At 36.7% G+C, this 15,254-nt stretch overlaps 1 protein-coding gene across 1 annotated transcript; it reads right to left on the bottom strand.

The window, feature by feature from the left end:
• Positions 1-913: 913 nt before the first annotated feature.
• Positions 914-9,406, bottom strand: LOC112173679 (putative ABC transporter C family member 15). The gene is made up of 11 exons (XM_024311361.2): positions 9,194-9,406; positions 8,170-9,078; positions 4,224-5,665; positions 3,971-4,057; positions 3,217-3,840; positions 2,930-3,094; positions 2,512-2,806; positions 1,875-2,395; positions 1,706-1,769; positions 1,376-1,615; positions 914-1,187 (listed from the first exon to the last, which is right to left on the bottom strand). The coding sequence occupies exons 2-11, from the start codon at positions 8,987-8,989 to the stop codon at positions 1,066-1,068; spliced, it is 4,380 nt and encodes a 1,459-aa protein (XP_024167129.1). The 5' UTR covers positions 8,990-9,078; positions 9,194-9,406; the 3' UTR covers positions 914-1,065.
• Positions 9,407-15,254: the final 5,848 nt, after the last annotated feature.

The raw sequence follows: 15,254 nt of genomic DNA on the forward strand, positions 1-15,254 counted from the left end.
ATACGGTGCAAGAGCTATAGGAGCCCTGTTGTATCCCCACGGTCCTCCTTTCCAAACCCTATCCATATCAGAAGGATCTGTGAAAGTAAACAAGACCCTATCATCTTCTCCGAGTTCTTCAACACTCAATCTGCCATTGATTCACCATGCAGATCCGAACATGCCAAGGAAAGAGCGCCGAGAATATTCCCGCTCTGTGAGCAGCTTCCCTACCATGAATGCTTCGGGTTGTCTTAGTCCCTTTGATGGACGCAGGTCCACCGGTTGCTTTCCATCAGCCAGCGCTAGGGAGGAGGCCAAGCGGGCTGCCATTGCATCAATTGCCATTGACGTGAGAGAGAAGCTACGCAGTCGAGAAACCTTAACCCTAGTTAGAGAGAGAGGGAGACGGCTGCGGCTGGAGGTTTTTTGAATAAATTTGTTTCATTGTTTAGGGAAAAGCAAAAATGCTAAGAAAAACAAAATGGTTCCTTTTTTTTTTTTTTTGAATAAGAAATGACTCCTTTTAAATCATTAGATTACACTTGTGATTGAGATTTTACGAACTTCACAATACTTCACCAAAAATAACTTTAGAAGAGTCGGATCCGATATATAGGAAATATACTACTTTGGGAGCAATTAAATTTTTTTCTTTTTTTGTATTCCTTAATCAAAATTTGTCATACACCTGATTCCATTCATAATTCTCATTCTGAACCACCATATGCAATGAGAATCTCAGAAATACAAACCTATAGGAGGCAATGACCTGCAAAAAATGGCAGTAAGTTGCTCTAGACCATAAACGACATCGTTGGTGGAACAACCACTTCACATTAGAAAAATTCTGGAGCAAAACCTAGCTTGTGGAACAAAGACTAATTGACCACAGATCAACATTATGGAATGTCCATCAGAAAGTATAGGGGAATAATTTTTTATTTCTATTAATCTCATAATGAGGTTTAAATAGAATTACATCAAGTATACACATGGTAAACATTTAACGCCTACACTAATCAATCAACCATCAATCCTAATCGGAACAGCTAGCTCATGCAACAATGTCAAGCTCTATGAACCTCAAGATGAGCAGTTGTTCTTTCTCCTGGAAGATCTCCTCAAGAATTCCACAACCAACTTCGAAAATGCAGAAGAGCTTTCCTTAATCAGCCGAGCAGGAGAGTCATACTCCACAATCCTACCTGTATGAACCGAAATGTGAACGAAATTCAGTCACTAATGCAAGCCGTATCAAGTTCTAGATGACATATATTCCTACTGCAGTATGTATACTATACGTCAAAGGGGTTTAGACTTCAGATCAATCAAAAATAGAAAAATTCTTTTCTTGAAGCAAAAGTTTTGTTTGTTTTAAGCTATAAATTCTTACCTTCATCAAGAACTAGAACCATGTCACTGTCCATAACAGTAGGAATCCGGTGAGCCACGGTGATAACTGTGCATTCACTTGTCTCTTTTCTTATCGTCTCTTGAATTGCATTATCGGTTGCTGTATCTATAGATGCTGTCGCCTCATCTAGCACTAGAATTTTCCTCTTCTTTAGAAGCACTCTGGCTAGACAAATAAGCTGCCTCTGTCCGACGCTCCAGTTTTCTCCATCTTCAGAAACTGCATTGGAATTCACAATCCAGATATTAGTTCTAATCAACTATACTATATACAATGACAGTGGAATTGCTATGATTATTAGGTAGATACCAGGTGCATCCAGGAACATTTGGTCTGGCCTCACTAAGTTCCCAAGTCGACATTTCTTCACAACCTACATTGTGTAAACAATATACATATCAAAGTTATGCATATAAGAAAAGTTAATTGACCAACACATCATATTTTTTAGTAGTAAATATAGGATTTTGCTGGTAACCTCTAACATTTCTGGATCAGAATGCTGCTGCAGAGGATCAAGATTAGTCCTCAAGCTTCCTTGAAATAAAGTTGGGTCTTGTGGAATTATGCCTAAAATTGACCTTAAATCCTGCAGGCCTATTTTAGAAATGTCTTGTTCATCAATGAGAATTTTCCCTCCTGAGAGCTCAACAACTCTAAACAAGGCTTGGATCATAGTGGACTTTCCACTTCCTGTTCTTCCCACCACTCCAATTTTCATCCTTTTAGAGAATGTGCAAGAGATCCCTTTCAATACCATTGGACCCTCAGGCTGATATTGAACTTGCACGTTTTGAAATTCAATTTGTCCTTCAGTTAGCCATTCAGAGTTTGGCCTAGAAGCTTCGATCACAAGTGGTGCCTCACTTTGTATTCCAGTGAATTGAAGAATTCTCTGAACAGATATCATTTTGTTTTCAACATTGCATAGATTCCAAATCACCCAACCCTGCAGGACACTAAGGTTTAAACCATATGATGCAGCCACTCCTGCCAAACCTGATATCAACCATTACGTACAAATTGATAGTTCGGTCAGAATTTGAATTTTTAGTGCTCTAGCTAGAAAGCCTTCCAATTAAAAGAAATTCGCAATAGGGATCCAAGTGGCTTACTAGGGTCAATGACAGACTTAGGCAGGTTTACCAAGACAATAAGCACTACAAGGAAAGCAACATTGAAGAGAAAATTTATTCTCACAGATAGCCATTCCATTGTTGCATTGTTATGAAGAGCTACTCGAGAAAAGTCATCAATTTCATTCATTGCTTTTGTCAAGAAGCGATTTTGTTGATTGAAACAACGAATCGTTGTAGCTCCTGCAATTGATTCTGAAAAATGATGCAGTATTGGAGCCTTTTGAGTTGCAACCATTCTGGCCAGTTCTCTGGCAGTGGTAATATAGTACTTCTGTAAAAATAACCGAAACAAAAATTAACTATAACATGCATGTACTAAGTTTCATATATTATCACGGTCATGCTAAGAAATGAAAAATAAAACATAAAATAAGTGACCGTTTTTGCTTATTACCATGTACCAAAAGGAAATTGCAATGACGACAAGGAAAAGTATGAAGACTTGCCAAGCCACGAGACACATAAGGATGATAGTGCATGCTAGTTGAATGAGTGCAAATACCAGCCCCCCTAACCTGAATGTAATATCTGTGTCGACTGTGCTTTGATCTGTTGAAGACTGAAACCATTTTTTTGTAACGAGAGCAATAAGCAATACATGCTAAGAAAATTAACTAGGTTTCATGCTAGAACCTCATTAATAAAGAACTTGCAAGACGCAGATATAATAAATATACTAACCCTAGTGAGGATTTGACTAGAAGGTGTAGAGTCGAAAAATGCCATAGGCGCTCGGAAAACTGAAGTAATCATCCCAACAAAGAGATGCTGGGAAGTTTCAATAGTGACAACTGAAAGGAAAACCGCCCTTCCCAAGACGAAGACAGAGCTTCCGCCAGATAAACAAGCGAAAATCCAGATCATGTTTCCTCTGGTGACAGTGTTTTCCTTCCTTACTGCCCAAGCAATCCAGTAGTTGCTTGCCATCTGGAGCACTTGGAAGAGGACGTGACAGAGAAGGATCACTGGAAGTAGACCTCTTAAAGCACAAGTCAAAAATGTAGAATATACACTCCATTTTACGCGACCAGTCTGAGCTTCTTCTTCTTCTTCTCGGATCTCTTTGACAGTAATCTGGTCATTGGTTGAGGCTCTTTCCGTTTCTTCAGTATCTAATACTCTTTCAGTAATTCCATTTTTCATGTTGACAGTAGTTGTGGTGTTGCTCAAAGAATCCGGTGGACTGCTGTGAACGTGGTGTAGAGATTTTCTATGTGCAGTCATTTGTCTGACAAGTTCACCATTAGGATCTTCAATCAACTTCTCGTAAGTGCCAGACTGAGCAATTTGACCATCTTTAACTACCTGAATATCATCAAAATTAATCTGTAATTTACGAGAGCTAAGAAATTGAGCATTAGACTTACAATAAGAACTCCAATAATCCCCTTCAAAGGAAGGGGAAAAAATAAAATAAAAACTCCAATCAACTTACCAAAATATAGTCTGCTGCTTCCAAAAATTCTAGTTGGTGAGTAGCATAGATAACGGTTTTTTCAGACAATTCTTGCAAGATACATTTCTGTAAACACATTAATTCCAAACTCTGATTAACTATTTTATTTATAATTATGCAAGGGTCAAGAAAAGCACAAGTAGTGATGCATGCACTTTGTGCTTTTAGCACATTTATGCATATAATGCACTTAAATCATATTAATTACTGAATAAACGATTATTTTGCTTACCTTGAACAAATGTGTTCCTGTATGTGCATCTACAGCACTGAAAGGGTCGTCCAAGATATATACATCAGCATCATTGTAGACAGCTCTTGCGAGTTGAATCCTTTGTTTTTGGCCTCCACTTAGACTCATTCCTCTTTCCCCCACGACTGTCATATCTCCGTTAGACCACATCTTGAAATCCTTGTTCATAGCACAACATTCCACAATGTTCTTATAGAAACCCTCATTCACCTCCTTACCAAACAAGATGTTGTCCCTTACGGTTCCAGTTTGGATCCATGGACTTTGTGCGACATAAGATTTTTTTCCATAACACTTGGTTGCTTGCCCAGAAATTTTTGGAATCTCACCAAGTATACCGCATAGTAGGCTAGACTTGCCTGAGCCAACAGAACCGCAAACTCCCACCTTGCATCCCTTTCTCATAGTTATTTTTTCTCTAATTGTGATTGTAGGTCTCTCTATATGTTCGTTGCTTTCCTTCCAAGAAAACTCACCGGCCTCCATTTCAACCATGATTTCTGAAGTGGATAATGTACTGCAAGAATAATCACGAGGAATCAGCCCCACTTGTTTTTCTAATCTGATGAAGTCTTGAATTCGCTTAATCGAAACCTTTGTTTGAATAATCATCGAGATAAATTCTGGAAGGTTGTAAATAGGCTCGGTAAGGATTCTGAAAGTGGCTAAAGCTGACAAGACTGTATATGGTTCTAATGTTGTTCTCATCATAATGCAAGTACCAAAAGTAATCACTGAAACTATAGTTGGTGAAGCCCAGAAGAGAAATACCACTGTTGCCTTGGTGTACAAAAATCTTTTTAACCAACTTTTCTCAGTTTCTCTGAGTTGAAGTAGCTTCTCTAAGAAACTATTTTCCCATGAATTGAATTTTACGACTCTCATGCTCTTTAGAGTCTCTGAGGTTCTTTTAATTCTTGAATCCTTTGCTTCCATGATTTTTGATTGGAGATTTTGTTGCCTTCGAGCCAATGGTGTGTTGCATACCAGTACTGCTACTGTGGTCAGAAAGGCTGCCAGAGAAGGGGCAGCACCGAGATTTCCATACAAGATAACCAATGCCAAAAACACTTGAAGGGGAAGCACCCAAACTCCATGAATAGAAGAGAAGAATTCTCCAACCACTTCTACATCCATGTTGATTAAGTTTACAACTTTACCATTGCTTGGACCAAAGTACTTAATTGAGATGCACTTCTTGTAGATTAAGGTGGTCAGAGCTGCTCTTACTTGTAGACCAATTTGTCGAGCACCAAAAGACAATTGTCTTTGAGTAATTGATTCCAAAGTCATTGCAAAAAAGAATATGAAGGCAAGCTTCTCACCATAATACATGTTTGAGCTACCATACTTTCCAACTATATACTTCATAAAGTTTCTGATTAAGAAGGGACCAATATAGGATGCAACAACATTGAGTCCTACAAAATTAAGTGAATTTAATTAATTCTTGTAGTTAGTAATAGATAGACTTATATATAGTCCAAAACCAATATACATAATCATCACAAAACCAATGATTGAAATATCTATGAATCTCTTATATATATATATATATATATATATATATCTTTTTGGAGTGACCGATATATCATAAGGAGAAAATATAAAATATCTTATCTTCCATTATTTCTGCAAAATTTCTCCTATATCGTCAAATATCCTTCATATATAAGATATTTAGGATATATTCTGATAAAATTAAGAAATATCTAAATAATATGACGAGAAAAACAAAAAATCAAAAAGTTACTCAGTTATTCATAGAGAAACATACATTATGGAATATGGAGGTTATGTGGGGGGTGTAAAATTTTAAGAACAAGAAATAGCCTAATATAAAGGCAGCACAACCTGTACGTTTGGGAAAAATGCCTCGAGGTGAACCTCTCAAAGCAGATTTGGGTGAGACGAAGTCCCCTCAATGTGAATATAGGTGAGAAGAAAACCCCTAAAGGTGAATCTAGGTTAGAAGTAATTCTAAAGGCGTATCTGTATGAGAAGAAATTCCCTCAAGGAGAATATGGGTAATGACTAATCTCCTCAAGGCAAGGTTCGAAAAAACGCTAGGCACTAGTCGGGCAGTGGTCCAGGGACTAGCGCCTAGAGGCCTAAGAGGGGACTAGGCGGTATTTATTTTTATATTTTTAATTTGATTAAATTGTTTTTATAATAAATACAAATGAATAAAATAGTTCACTTACTCTTAATAATTTAATTGCATAATTATTTAATCACACTCTAAATACTAAAATTACTATTAATTATTATAATAGTTCACTTACTCGTAATAGTTAGAATGCTTGATAGTTATCTATAACTATTACAAATCTTATCATAAAAAAAATTGGTAAGTGGGCTCCTGCCAACAATATCTCTCTCTCTAAAGACTAATATATCAAGTCTTCATCTTCTAATGGTTCACGTGCTCTTGGGAGTTGGGACTGCTCTTGAAGACAAGTCAAGTCTTCATCTTCTACCTAAAAGTCTACAACCAATCACTCTCTCTCTTTGATGGTGAGAGTACCATTCTCTAAACAAACACCGAAGAAGATGAAGAAAACTCTCACTTTCCGATACCACTCTCTTCAATCCGACAATAGTTTGCTGCCCCCAAACTAATCCAGTCTCAACGGCAAGCTGAAATCTTTGAAGTCGGAGGTCGGAATAGGCTTGAGTGAGTGTCTTCCATTTCCAATCTCTTTCTCTTCCTCTCTCACAGACTGTGAGACTATTCGTACTTCTAATCTCTCTCTCTCTCTCTCTCTCTCTCGGTCTCACACAGAAGATGAAAGTATTCGTCTTTCTGGGTTTTTCAGTTTTTGACAAGTTTTCGGCTGTATTGTGAAATAAATAAAAAAACGCCCAAAGCATATCGCCAGCCGCCTAGACCGCCCAAGCACCCGCCTGGGCCCCCGCCTAAAACCAGTACGCCTAGAGCCACCGATTTGGCATTAGTCAAGGCGGAGAGGCACCGCCCAGCGCCTAGGCGGCCGAGTTTTAGAACACTGCCTCAAGGCGAATCTGGGTGAGGATAAATCCCATCAAGGTAAATCTGGGTGAGGAGTAATCTCCTAAAAAAAAATCTGGGCGAGGAGTAATTCCCTTAAAGGAAATCCGGGTGAGGAAAAATTCCCTCAAGATGAATCTAACAGATATTGTTTGGAATTCATATAATATAGGGGAAATAGTCGACATCTCCAAAGAGATTTATGACTATCATGTTCATCACTACATTTTTGTACTTTATGGGTCATATGTTTTGGTCTGATTATTGTACTTTCGTACATCAGCGAGTGACTTTTCAATTACCGAGAGTCTTTTTTTTATTTTTTATTTTTAAAGATGATCAAATGATTTCACTCCTACCCCCATGGTGACTCAAACCCATGACTTGGATCTTAGGTAGTGTTTGATGTAGATGAAGTTGACATTCATATATATATATATATATATATATATATATATGTAAATCCAATAAATTGATTTTTAAAAAAAAATTTCTTTTTCAGAATCTTCCCGATATTTTTGATATCTCATTATTTTCAAAATTTCGATAAATATGTAGAAATTGATATTTTAATCCTTGCATAAAACTACTAGCTAGAAAACAGAAATGTTCTTCACTGAAGCCTCTTTCAATTACTAAATTTTTTTTTTTTTTAGAAAGAATTACTAAACCATTAAACATGACTATAAAGGGGGATTTCATGCCAAAAATAAAGTGCAATGTCATTTGAACTTCAGAAAGTCATCATCTACATTTATTTTGGGATAATTCTACTATTTAGAGATAATATAACATTGAACTTAGAGTGCAAATTAAATGACTTTTGGACAAAACAACTCCCATAAATAGGAAAACTACAAGGAATACTTGTACGTTATACCAAATATCGAATGACAGCTAAGTGAGTTGTGTTACCTGCAAAAATTGCATTTATGGCTAGTGATTTCCATCCAGCCCTCAGTATGGCTTTTAATAATGAAGAGTGGTGTTCGAGTGATTCTTGGAGCAAAAAAGAAGCACTCTCAGCTCTTGCTGAAGGAGGAATAGATGGTATATGAGATAGTTCCAGCTTTTGGTTTCGACCTCTTTCGAAAAGTGGATTTAGCCATTGGAATGTGACTTTGCTCCAAATCCCAGCATCAGTGTAACTATCAGTGTGAATTTCATACTCTTCGGCGAGTAATGGTTCTCTGAGATCACCGTCTTCCTGGATATAACTTAAAGCATGGCAACAAAGTAACATTGACAGAGGAAAGGAAGCGAATTCGACTATGTTAGCCTTTGGAAGAATATCTGGCAACTTTATAGATTTCAAATAGTGGGTGACGAAGTAAAGGCACATAGAAAGTGAGCAAAAAATGAAGGAAAATATCCACCAAAAAATGAGGACCCAAGGCCACCTTTTGTGCTCACTAATACCTTCGTTATTGGAGTAGATTGTCACTATTGTTGCCAACACCCATGTCATCCCAGAAAAGATTGATTTCAAACTTACATTTCCACTACCGCAATAATCATAAATTCCAAAAACAACATAGAACACTGAGATTAAGGCATTTGCAATGAGTGTTACCAAAGCAAAACCTTTACATCCTCTGCTTGCTCTGTCTCTCAAATAAGTCTCAATTTCAGTACCATCTCTTCTTCTTCTTCTTCTCCTCAGTGTATCTAGCAAAACCCACGTCAATAACACTATGAAAAACCCAACGTTGACAATTTCAAGAGAGATCTCCATGAAAGTTGGGTCTAAATTCCAAAGCTTTTCCCAGTCAGATTAGTTCTGAACCAATCTAAAAGGCTAGAACTGAACTCAAGCAATGACACCTGCATATAAAAACAAAATGTTTGGGATTAGAGAAGTGGATTCAGAACAAAAACAGATAGTGGCAAGGTGGGATTTTTTTTTTTTTTAATCAAGCTGGGATTATATAGAGCCAACCTGTTGAAGGAGGCACGTGGCTTTTTTTCTGGTGTTGTAGGCACGTGGCTTAGTGATGAAGATATATCAAAGCTCGGTGCTTTACCCCTAGAGGGTCTCTGAAACCTCTGAAACACTGCTTTGGATTCTTGTAAAGGAACTAGCAAAGCTTAGTACTCTAGTACGTGTTGGAATCTTCGATATTCATATCTATTAGGGAAGATCAACAAACCTGAAGAGGTCATCACTGATCTTTTGCACTTCTCATGATTGTATCTCTCTATGAAATGAGTTTCTGAATATGTGATGATAGTGTGAATGCAGGACCAGGTATATATATATATAAGTTCAACTATGGTTTAGTCACCTCCAAAAGCTAATTAGTATAGATCACATTACTTGAATGTATAATGAATAGTCAATTTGGAATTCAAGTTATAAGATTACCCATTACTTATTCTACAAGTTAATGACAAGTTGTCGAGTGCCTTATTGAATTTAATGACAATGTCTATTTTAATCTTATCAATATATAGGTCAATTATGTTTCATTTTCGGTGCTTGCTTTGAGTGGTATACAACGTTTTCCGAGCCCTCAACGAAAGCTCAGCCTTACAGAATAGTTGATATTGGCCTTTCACACTTAGAGCATCTCCAACACTTCTTTATATCTTGTTTTTTTTTATCTACTTTGGGGAAAAATAGGCATTTTTTTTACTCCAATAGCTGCCTTGTACCTATCTCCATTTTAGAAAAAGTCAAAAAATGAAGAGAGAGAGAGAGAAAAAAAAACAAAAATCCCTATACCTATATTGAATTGGAAACTTATGGATTTGGATTTTCCATTACTCATTAAATAAGTGATAAGAGAGAGAGAGAGAGTGGGCTTACCAGATGTTAGGAACGGTTGCAATCCTCGGGTCCCGTTCCCCTGGTCAGCTGCTGACCAGGGATTTTGTGCTCAACTACCGTCCGATTGAAATCGGACGGTTGACATGTATCATCTCTGAAAAATTTAAATACATGTCAACCGTCCGATTGAAATCGGACGGTAATTGAGCACAAAATCCCTGGTCAGCTGCTGACCTGGGGAACATCTCTGTGCAATCCTCAGTTAATTTCTGTTGATTTTGTAATAAGCAACTAGAGAGTAATTAGCTTGTGTTAATTGCTATTAGTTGTATGAGTTAATCATTAGTGCTCCACAGCTATCTTGACACGTGTCAAGCTTAGGTGCTCTCATTAAAGTACTATATAAACCCTACTGTGTACTAATTCAATTCAGTTAGGCATCATTTGCAGATATTTTCCTTAGAAATTATTCTATGCATCGACGGTGCAAGTAAACCAACACTTATAAAACAATCTCAACCCTTGATATTTATTATCAACCTTATTTTTAAAAAACAAAAGGTTTATTTAATGCAATCTAACCATTCATTCATGTTGGTGCAAGTGCACGTCGGTGCTCTGAATCCTCTTCCTATTTTCCTTCGTCTTTTTCAATTTCTCTCTACAACTTTCATAGTATGAAAGTCTGGTTCAGTATTAAATAGAGTTATTGAAACCTCAACGGAATCCCACAGAGTCGTCGGAGAGGTTGTCGGTGATCTCACTAAACCTTTATTGACTCTTAATAAAAATAATTTTATTGACCCCAACAAAAGTTTTAGGTGCCCCCCAAAAAAAAATATAATAAAAGTTTTATTTAGGGGCAATAAAACCTTTATTAGAGGACAATAAAAGTTTATTGAGAGAAAATAAAAGATTTTTATTACACAAATGATTTCTAAATGTTGATTTGAAAAACAGAATGATTTAGAGCTTGAAAGTACAACACGAAATATAGGTAATAAAATGTTTTATTATAGAACAATAAAACTAATAGAATTTGGATATTAAAAAAAAAATTACATCAATTTAAAACTATTAGTATCACTCACCCAACATATAAAAAACATGAGTTAACCCAAAGGAAAACTACAAGACACCACTACAACTATATTATCACTCACCCACCATGTAAGAACATGAGTAAACCCAAAGCAGCATCATTTTAAACAGTATGTTCTTCTTTACTAAATGTTCAATCATATACACTGAAAACCATTTGGAAAATCAAAATTGGGTACAAACATTTATCCAAATTAAAAAATGGTGTCTCGATATTGTGATTTCCTCATATCATTATCAAACAAAATTTACATACTTTACCAACTAGGGTTTAGTCACCTCCAGATGCTAATTAGTATTGTGCAGGACCAGGTATGTATATATATATAGGGTGAGGCTATTGCCACCCTATAATTTTCTTTGTTCACCCTACTTACTCATTACACCCTACATTTTAATTTCAATTATTAGATTTACTTATCCAACCCATTTCTCTTTCCAGGAATATCCTCCATCATATGACATATCAAATTAAAAAAGAAATTTTGTTTAACGAAAATTTCTCATTTAATTTATATCAATTAAAAAAAGTCCTAAAATATATTAAAGTTTCATAATAAAATCATAATTTGATTTACTTCCATTTTTTTATTTTTTCCATTCAGCTTCAATGTTCGTTTATTCCAATCCATATTAGAAAATTAGTAAGTGCTACTATGAGCAATGAAAAAAAGATTGATTTTTTTTTCGTGTTTTAAATTTTTTACTTTCGGTGTTTATAAAGGTATTATAAAGATTTTGATGAAGTTAACACTAATGGTTTTGTGAATTGGATAACAAATTAACGATGAGGACGCAACAAAAAGATAAAAAAGAAAATTGTAATAAATTGAAAATTGGATGGAGAAGTTGAAGATTAATGTTATCAGAAGAGAAATTAAGTAGTTTTGTATTTAATTAGTTATGTATTTAGTTTTCCTTAAAGATTTAAATTTTAGAAAATTAGTGTACTTATTAGTCATTTTGCATTTGGGTAATATAGTCTTTCAATAATTCAAATATTTATAAGGTGAACAAAGAAAATGGTAGGGTGGCAATAGCTGCACCCTATATATATGGGTTAAATACTTGTTACTCCTCAAACTTTACCTTGAAAAACAGTTTAGTCCCTCTCCTTTTAAATTAAACAGAATAGTCCTTATTCTCTTTAATTCTCACACAACTGGTCCCAAAATGACTATTATACCCTTCATTTCCTCTTTTTTTTTTTCTTTCTATTTTTCTTATTTATTCTTTTCTGCCTCTCTCTCTCTCTCTCTCCAAGTTCGTCTCCCGACCTCGAGTTTATCCATATCGACAGCGACCCATTTTCTGGTCAGGCTAGATCGTTGATAGGATGCCCCACCTCCCTAACTCGAAAATCATGGCTGCCATGACCGGATTCCGATCAATATCATCAACCACCTAAACCTCCCACAGCTCCCTGCTCCAGTTCCCCAACCCCAATTCGAGCTCCAATCCAATTTCCAACCAACCTGCCTCCACCAAGCTCCACTCCCAGCCCGCCTACCTCAAATTCTCAGGCTCTTTGCCTTTCCCAACCCACCCTCCCAACCAAGACCCACCGGAGGAGCTTTCTTCAGACCCAACAGCGCCGGGAGGCCCACCCATATCATTCACTCTGAACATCATCCCATTTCCGGTGAAAGCCCCAAATTCATCAGTAGAATTCAATTAAGTGGTTTCACTCTCGCAATCGGACTCTGACTCTCTATCATTCTATGCACTGGAGTCGGAATAGGATTCGATATCAGAGGGATTCGATTTGGGGCGACCTGACCCGGAATCTTGATCCTCAACGATCATAGGATCCTCCTCCTATTTCTCAATTCAAATCACATAAAGATGAAGCAAGCTCAATAACACCAACACCTATAAGAATCTGCTAAGACCTTTGTGGTTATGATTGTTCTACGCACAGCGCAAAGCTCGTTGATGGTAAGCAGTTTGCCCAAAACGGCAGCATTTACGATTTCCGATACGTCCTCGATGGAGTGGAGATCGGACAACGGAGACCTGATAGCTGCGATGGTAGAGACTGCAGCGGTGGTTTGATGTAGAAGCTTCTGGCTCTCGGATTTGGACTTTATGAATGGAATTTGGGCCTTTTGCGCGGTGGAGAATCCCATGGAGGTGGAGGCGAGAGTGGAGATGTGGTTGCAGATGGAGGCCCATTCGAGGATTTTGAGGGTTTTAGATTGGAGGGAATGGGCGAGGAAGAGTTAGTGACGGCGGCGGTGGCGTGGGTTTGGGGAAGAGAGGGCTGCAAAGCTATACTGTTGGACAAGGATAGGAACCCAACCATTCAAAAAAAAAAAAAAGGATAGGAACCCAAAGGGGGAGGAATCGGAAGAAGAAAAAAATATAGAGAGAAATGGATGATGTGAAGGTCTGGAGAGAGAGAGAGAGAGAGAGAGAGAGAGAGAGAGAGAGAGAGAGAGAGAGAGAGAGAGAGAGAGAGAGAGAGAGAGAGAGAGAGAGAGAGAGAGAATAAATATATTTAAAAAAAAAAGAAAAAGAAAAAAAAGAGAAAAAGTGAGAGAAAAGAGACCAAAAAAAAAGTGAGGGGTATAATAGTCATTTTGGGACCAGTTGTGTGAGAATTAAAGAGAATAAGGACTATTCTGTTTAATTTAAAAGGAGAGGGACTAAACTGTTTTTTAGGGTAAAGTTTGAGGAGTAACAAGTATTTAACCCTATATATATATACACACACACACACACATTCAACAAGGGTTTAGTCACCTCCAGAAACTAATTAGTATAGATCACATTACTTGAATGTATATTACTTATGCACAACTTGACAACGTAGTTATTTTAGATCTCCTACCTTAATCCTTTAGATAAACAATGAATAGACAATCTGGAATTTAAATTACAAGATTACCCATTACTTATTCTACAAGTTAATGACAAGTTGCCGAGTGCCTTATTGAACTTAATGACAATGTCCCTTAGTCTTATCAATATATAGGTCAATTATGTTTCATTTTACGTGCTTGTTTTGAGTGGTCGTTGTATACAACGTTTTCCAAGCTCTCAACAAAAGCTCAACCTTACAGAGTAGTTGATATTGGCCTTTCACACTTGGACCATCTCCAACACTTCTTTATATCTTTTTTTTTTATCGACTCTGGGAAAAAATAGGCATTTTTTTTGCTCCAACAACTTCCATGTACCTATCTCCATTTTAGAAAAAGTGAAGAGAGAGAGAGAGAAAAAAAAGCAAAAATTGCTATACCTATATTGAATTGAAAATTTATGGATTTTCCCATTACTCATAAGATAAGTGATTTTGTTCCGTAATATGTAATACCTAATTAAGTTTTTTTTTTTCTTTGGATTATTTTGCCTTCTCTCCCTTTGTTACATAGAGATATTGAGGGAGAGAGAGAGAGAGAGAGTGGGGTTACCGGATGTTAGGATTGTGTTGCAATCCTCAGTTAATTTCTGTTGATTTTGTAATAAGCAACTAGAGAGTAATTAGCTTCTGTTAATTGCTATTAGTTGCATTAGTTAGTCATTAGTGCTCTACGCCGCCTCCATAGCTATCTTGACACTTGTCAAGCTTAGGTGCTCACATTCAAGTGCCACATTACTGTGTACTAGTTCAATTCAGTAAAGGCATCATTTTCAGATGTTATCCTTCGTTTTTCAATTTCTCTCTCCAACTTTCATCGCATCAGAGCCTGGTTCAATATTAAATAGAGTTGTCAAAACGTCATTGGAACTCCACAGAGGTCACCGGAAAGGTTGTCGGAGATCTCACTAAACATTTATTGACTCTCAATAAAAATAATTTTATTCCCCCCCCCCCCCCCCAAAAAAAAAAAATAATAAAAATGTTTTATTTAGGGGCTATAAAAACTTTATTAGAGAACAATAAAAGTTTATTGGGAGAAAATAAAATATTTTTATTACACAAATGATTTCTAAATTTTGATTTGAAAAATAGAATGGTTTAGAGCTTGAAAATACAACACGAAATATAGGTAATAAAATGTTGAGTTAATGACCACTAGCTACAAATTCTTTCATTTCTTTCCCATGCGCAAGGGCCACAAACACGGTCCCCGTGCGGTCAAATTAAACCTAGCTACAGTAACGATTCAATATATTAAGGACA

Source organism: Rosa chinensis, chromosome 6, assembly GCF_002994745.2.
Source record: "Rosa chinensis cultivar Old Blush chromosome 6, RchiOBHm-V2, whole genome shotgun sequence".
In the NCBI taxonomy this organism is placed as follows: Eukaryota; Viridiplantae; Streptophyta; class Magnoliopsida; order Rosales; family Rosaceae; genus Rosa; species Rosa chinensis.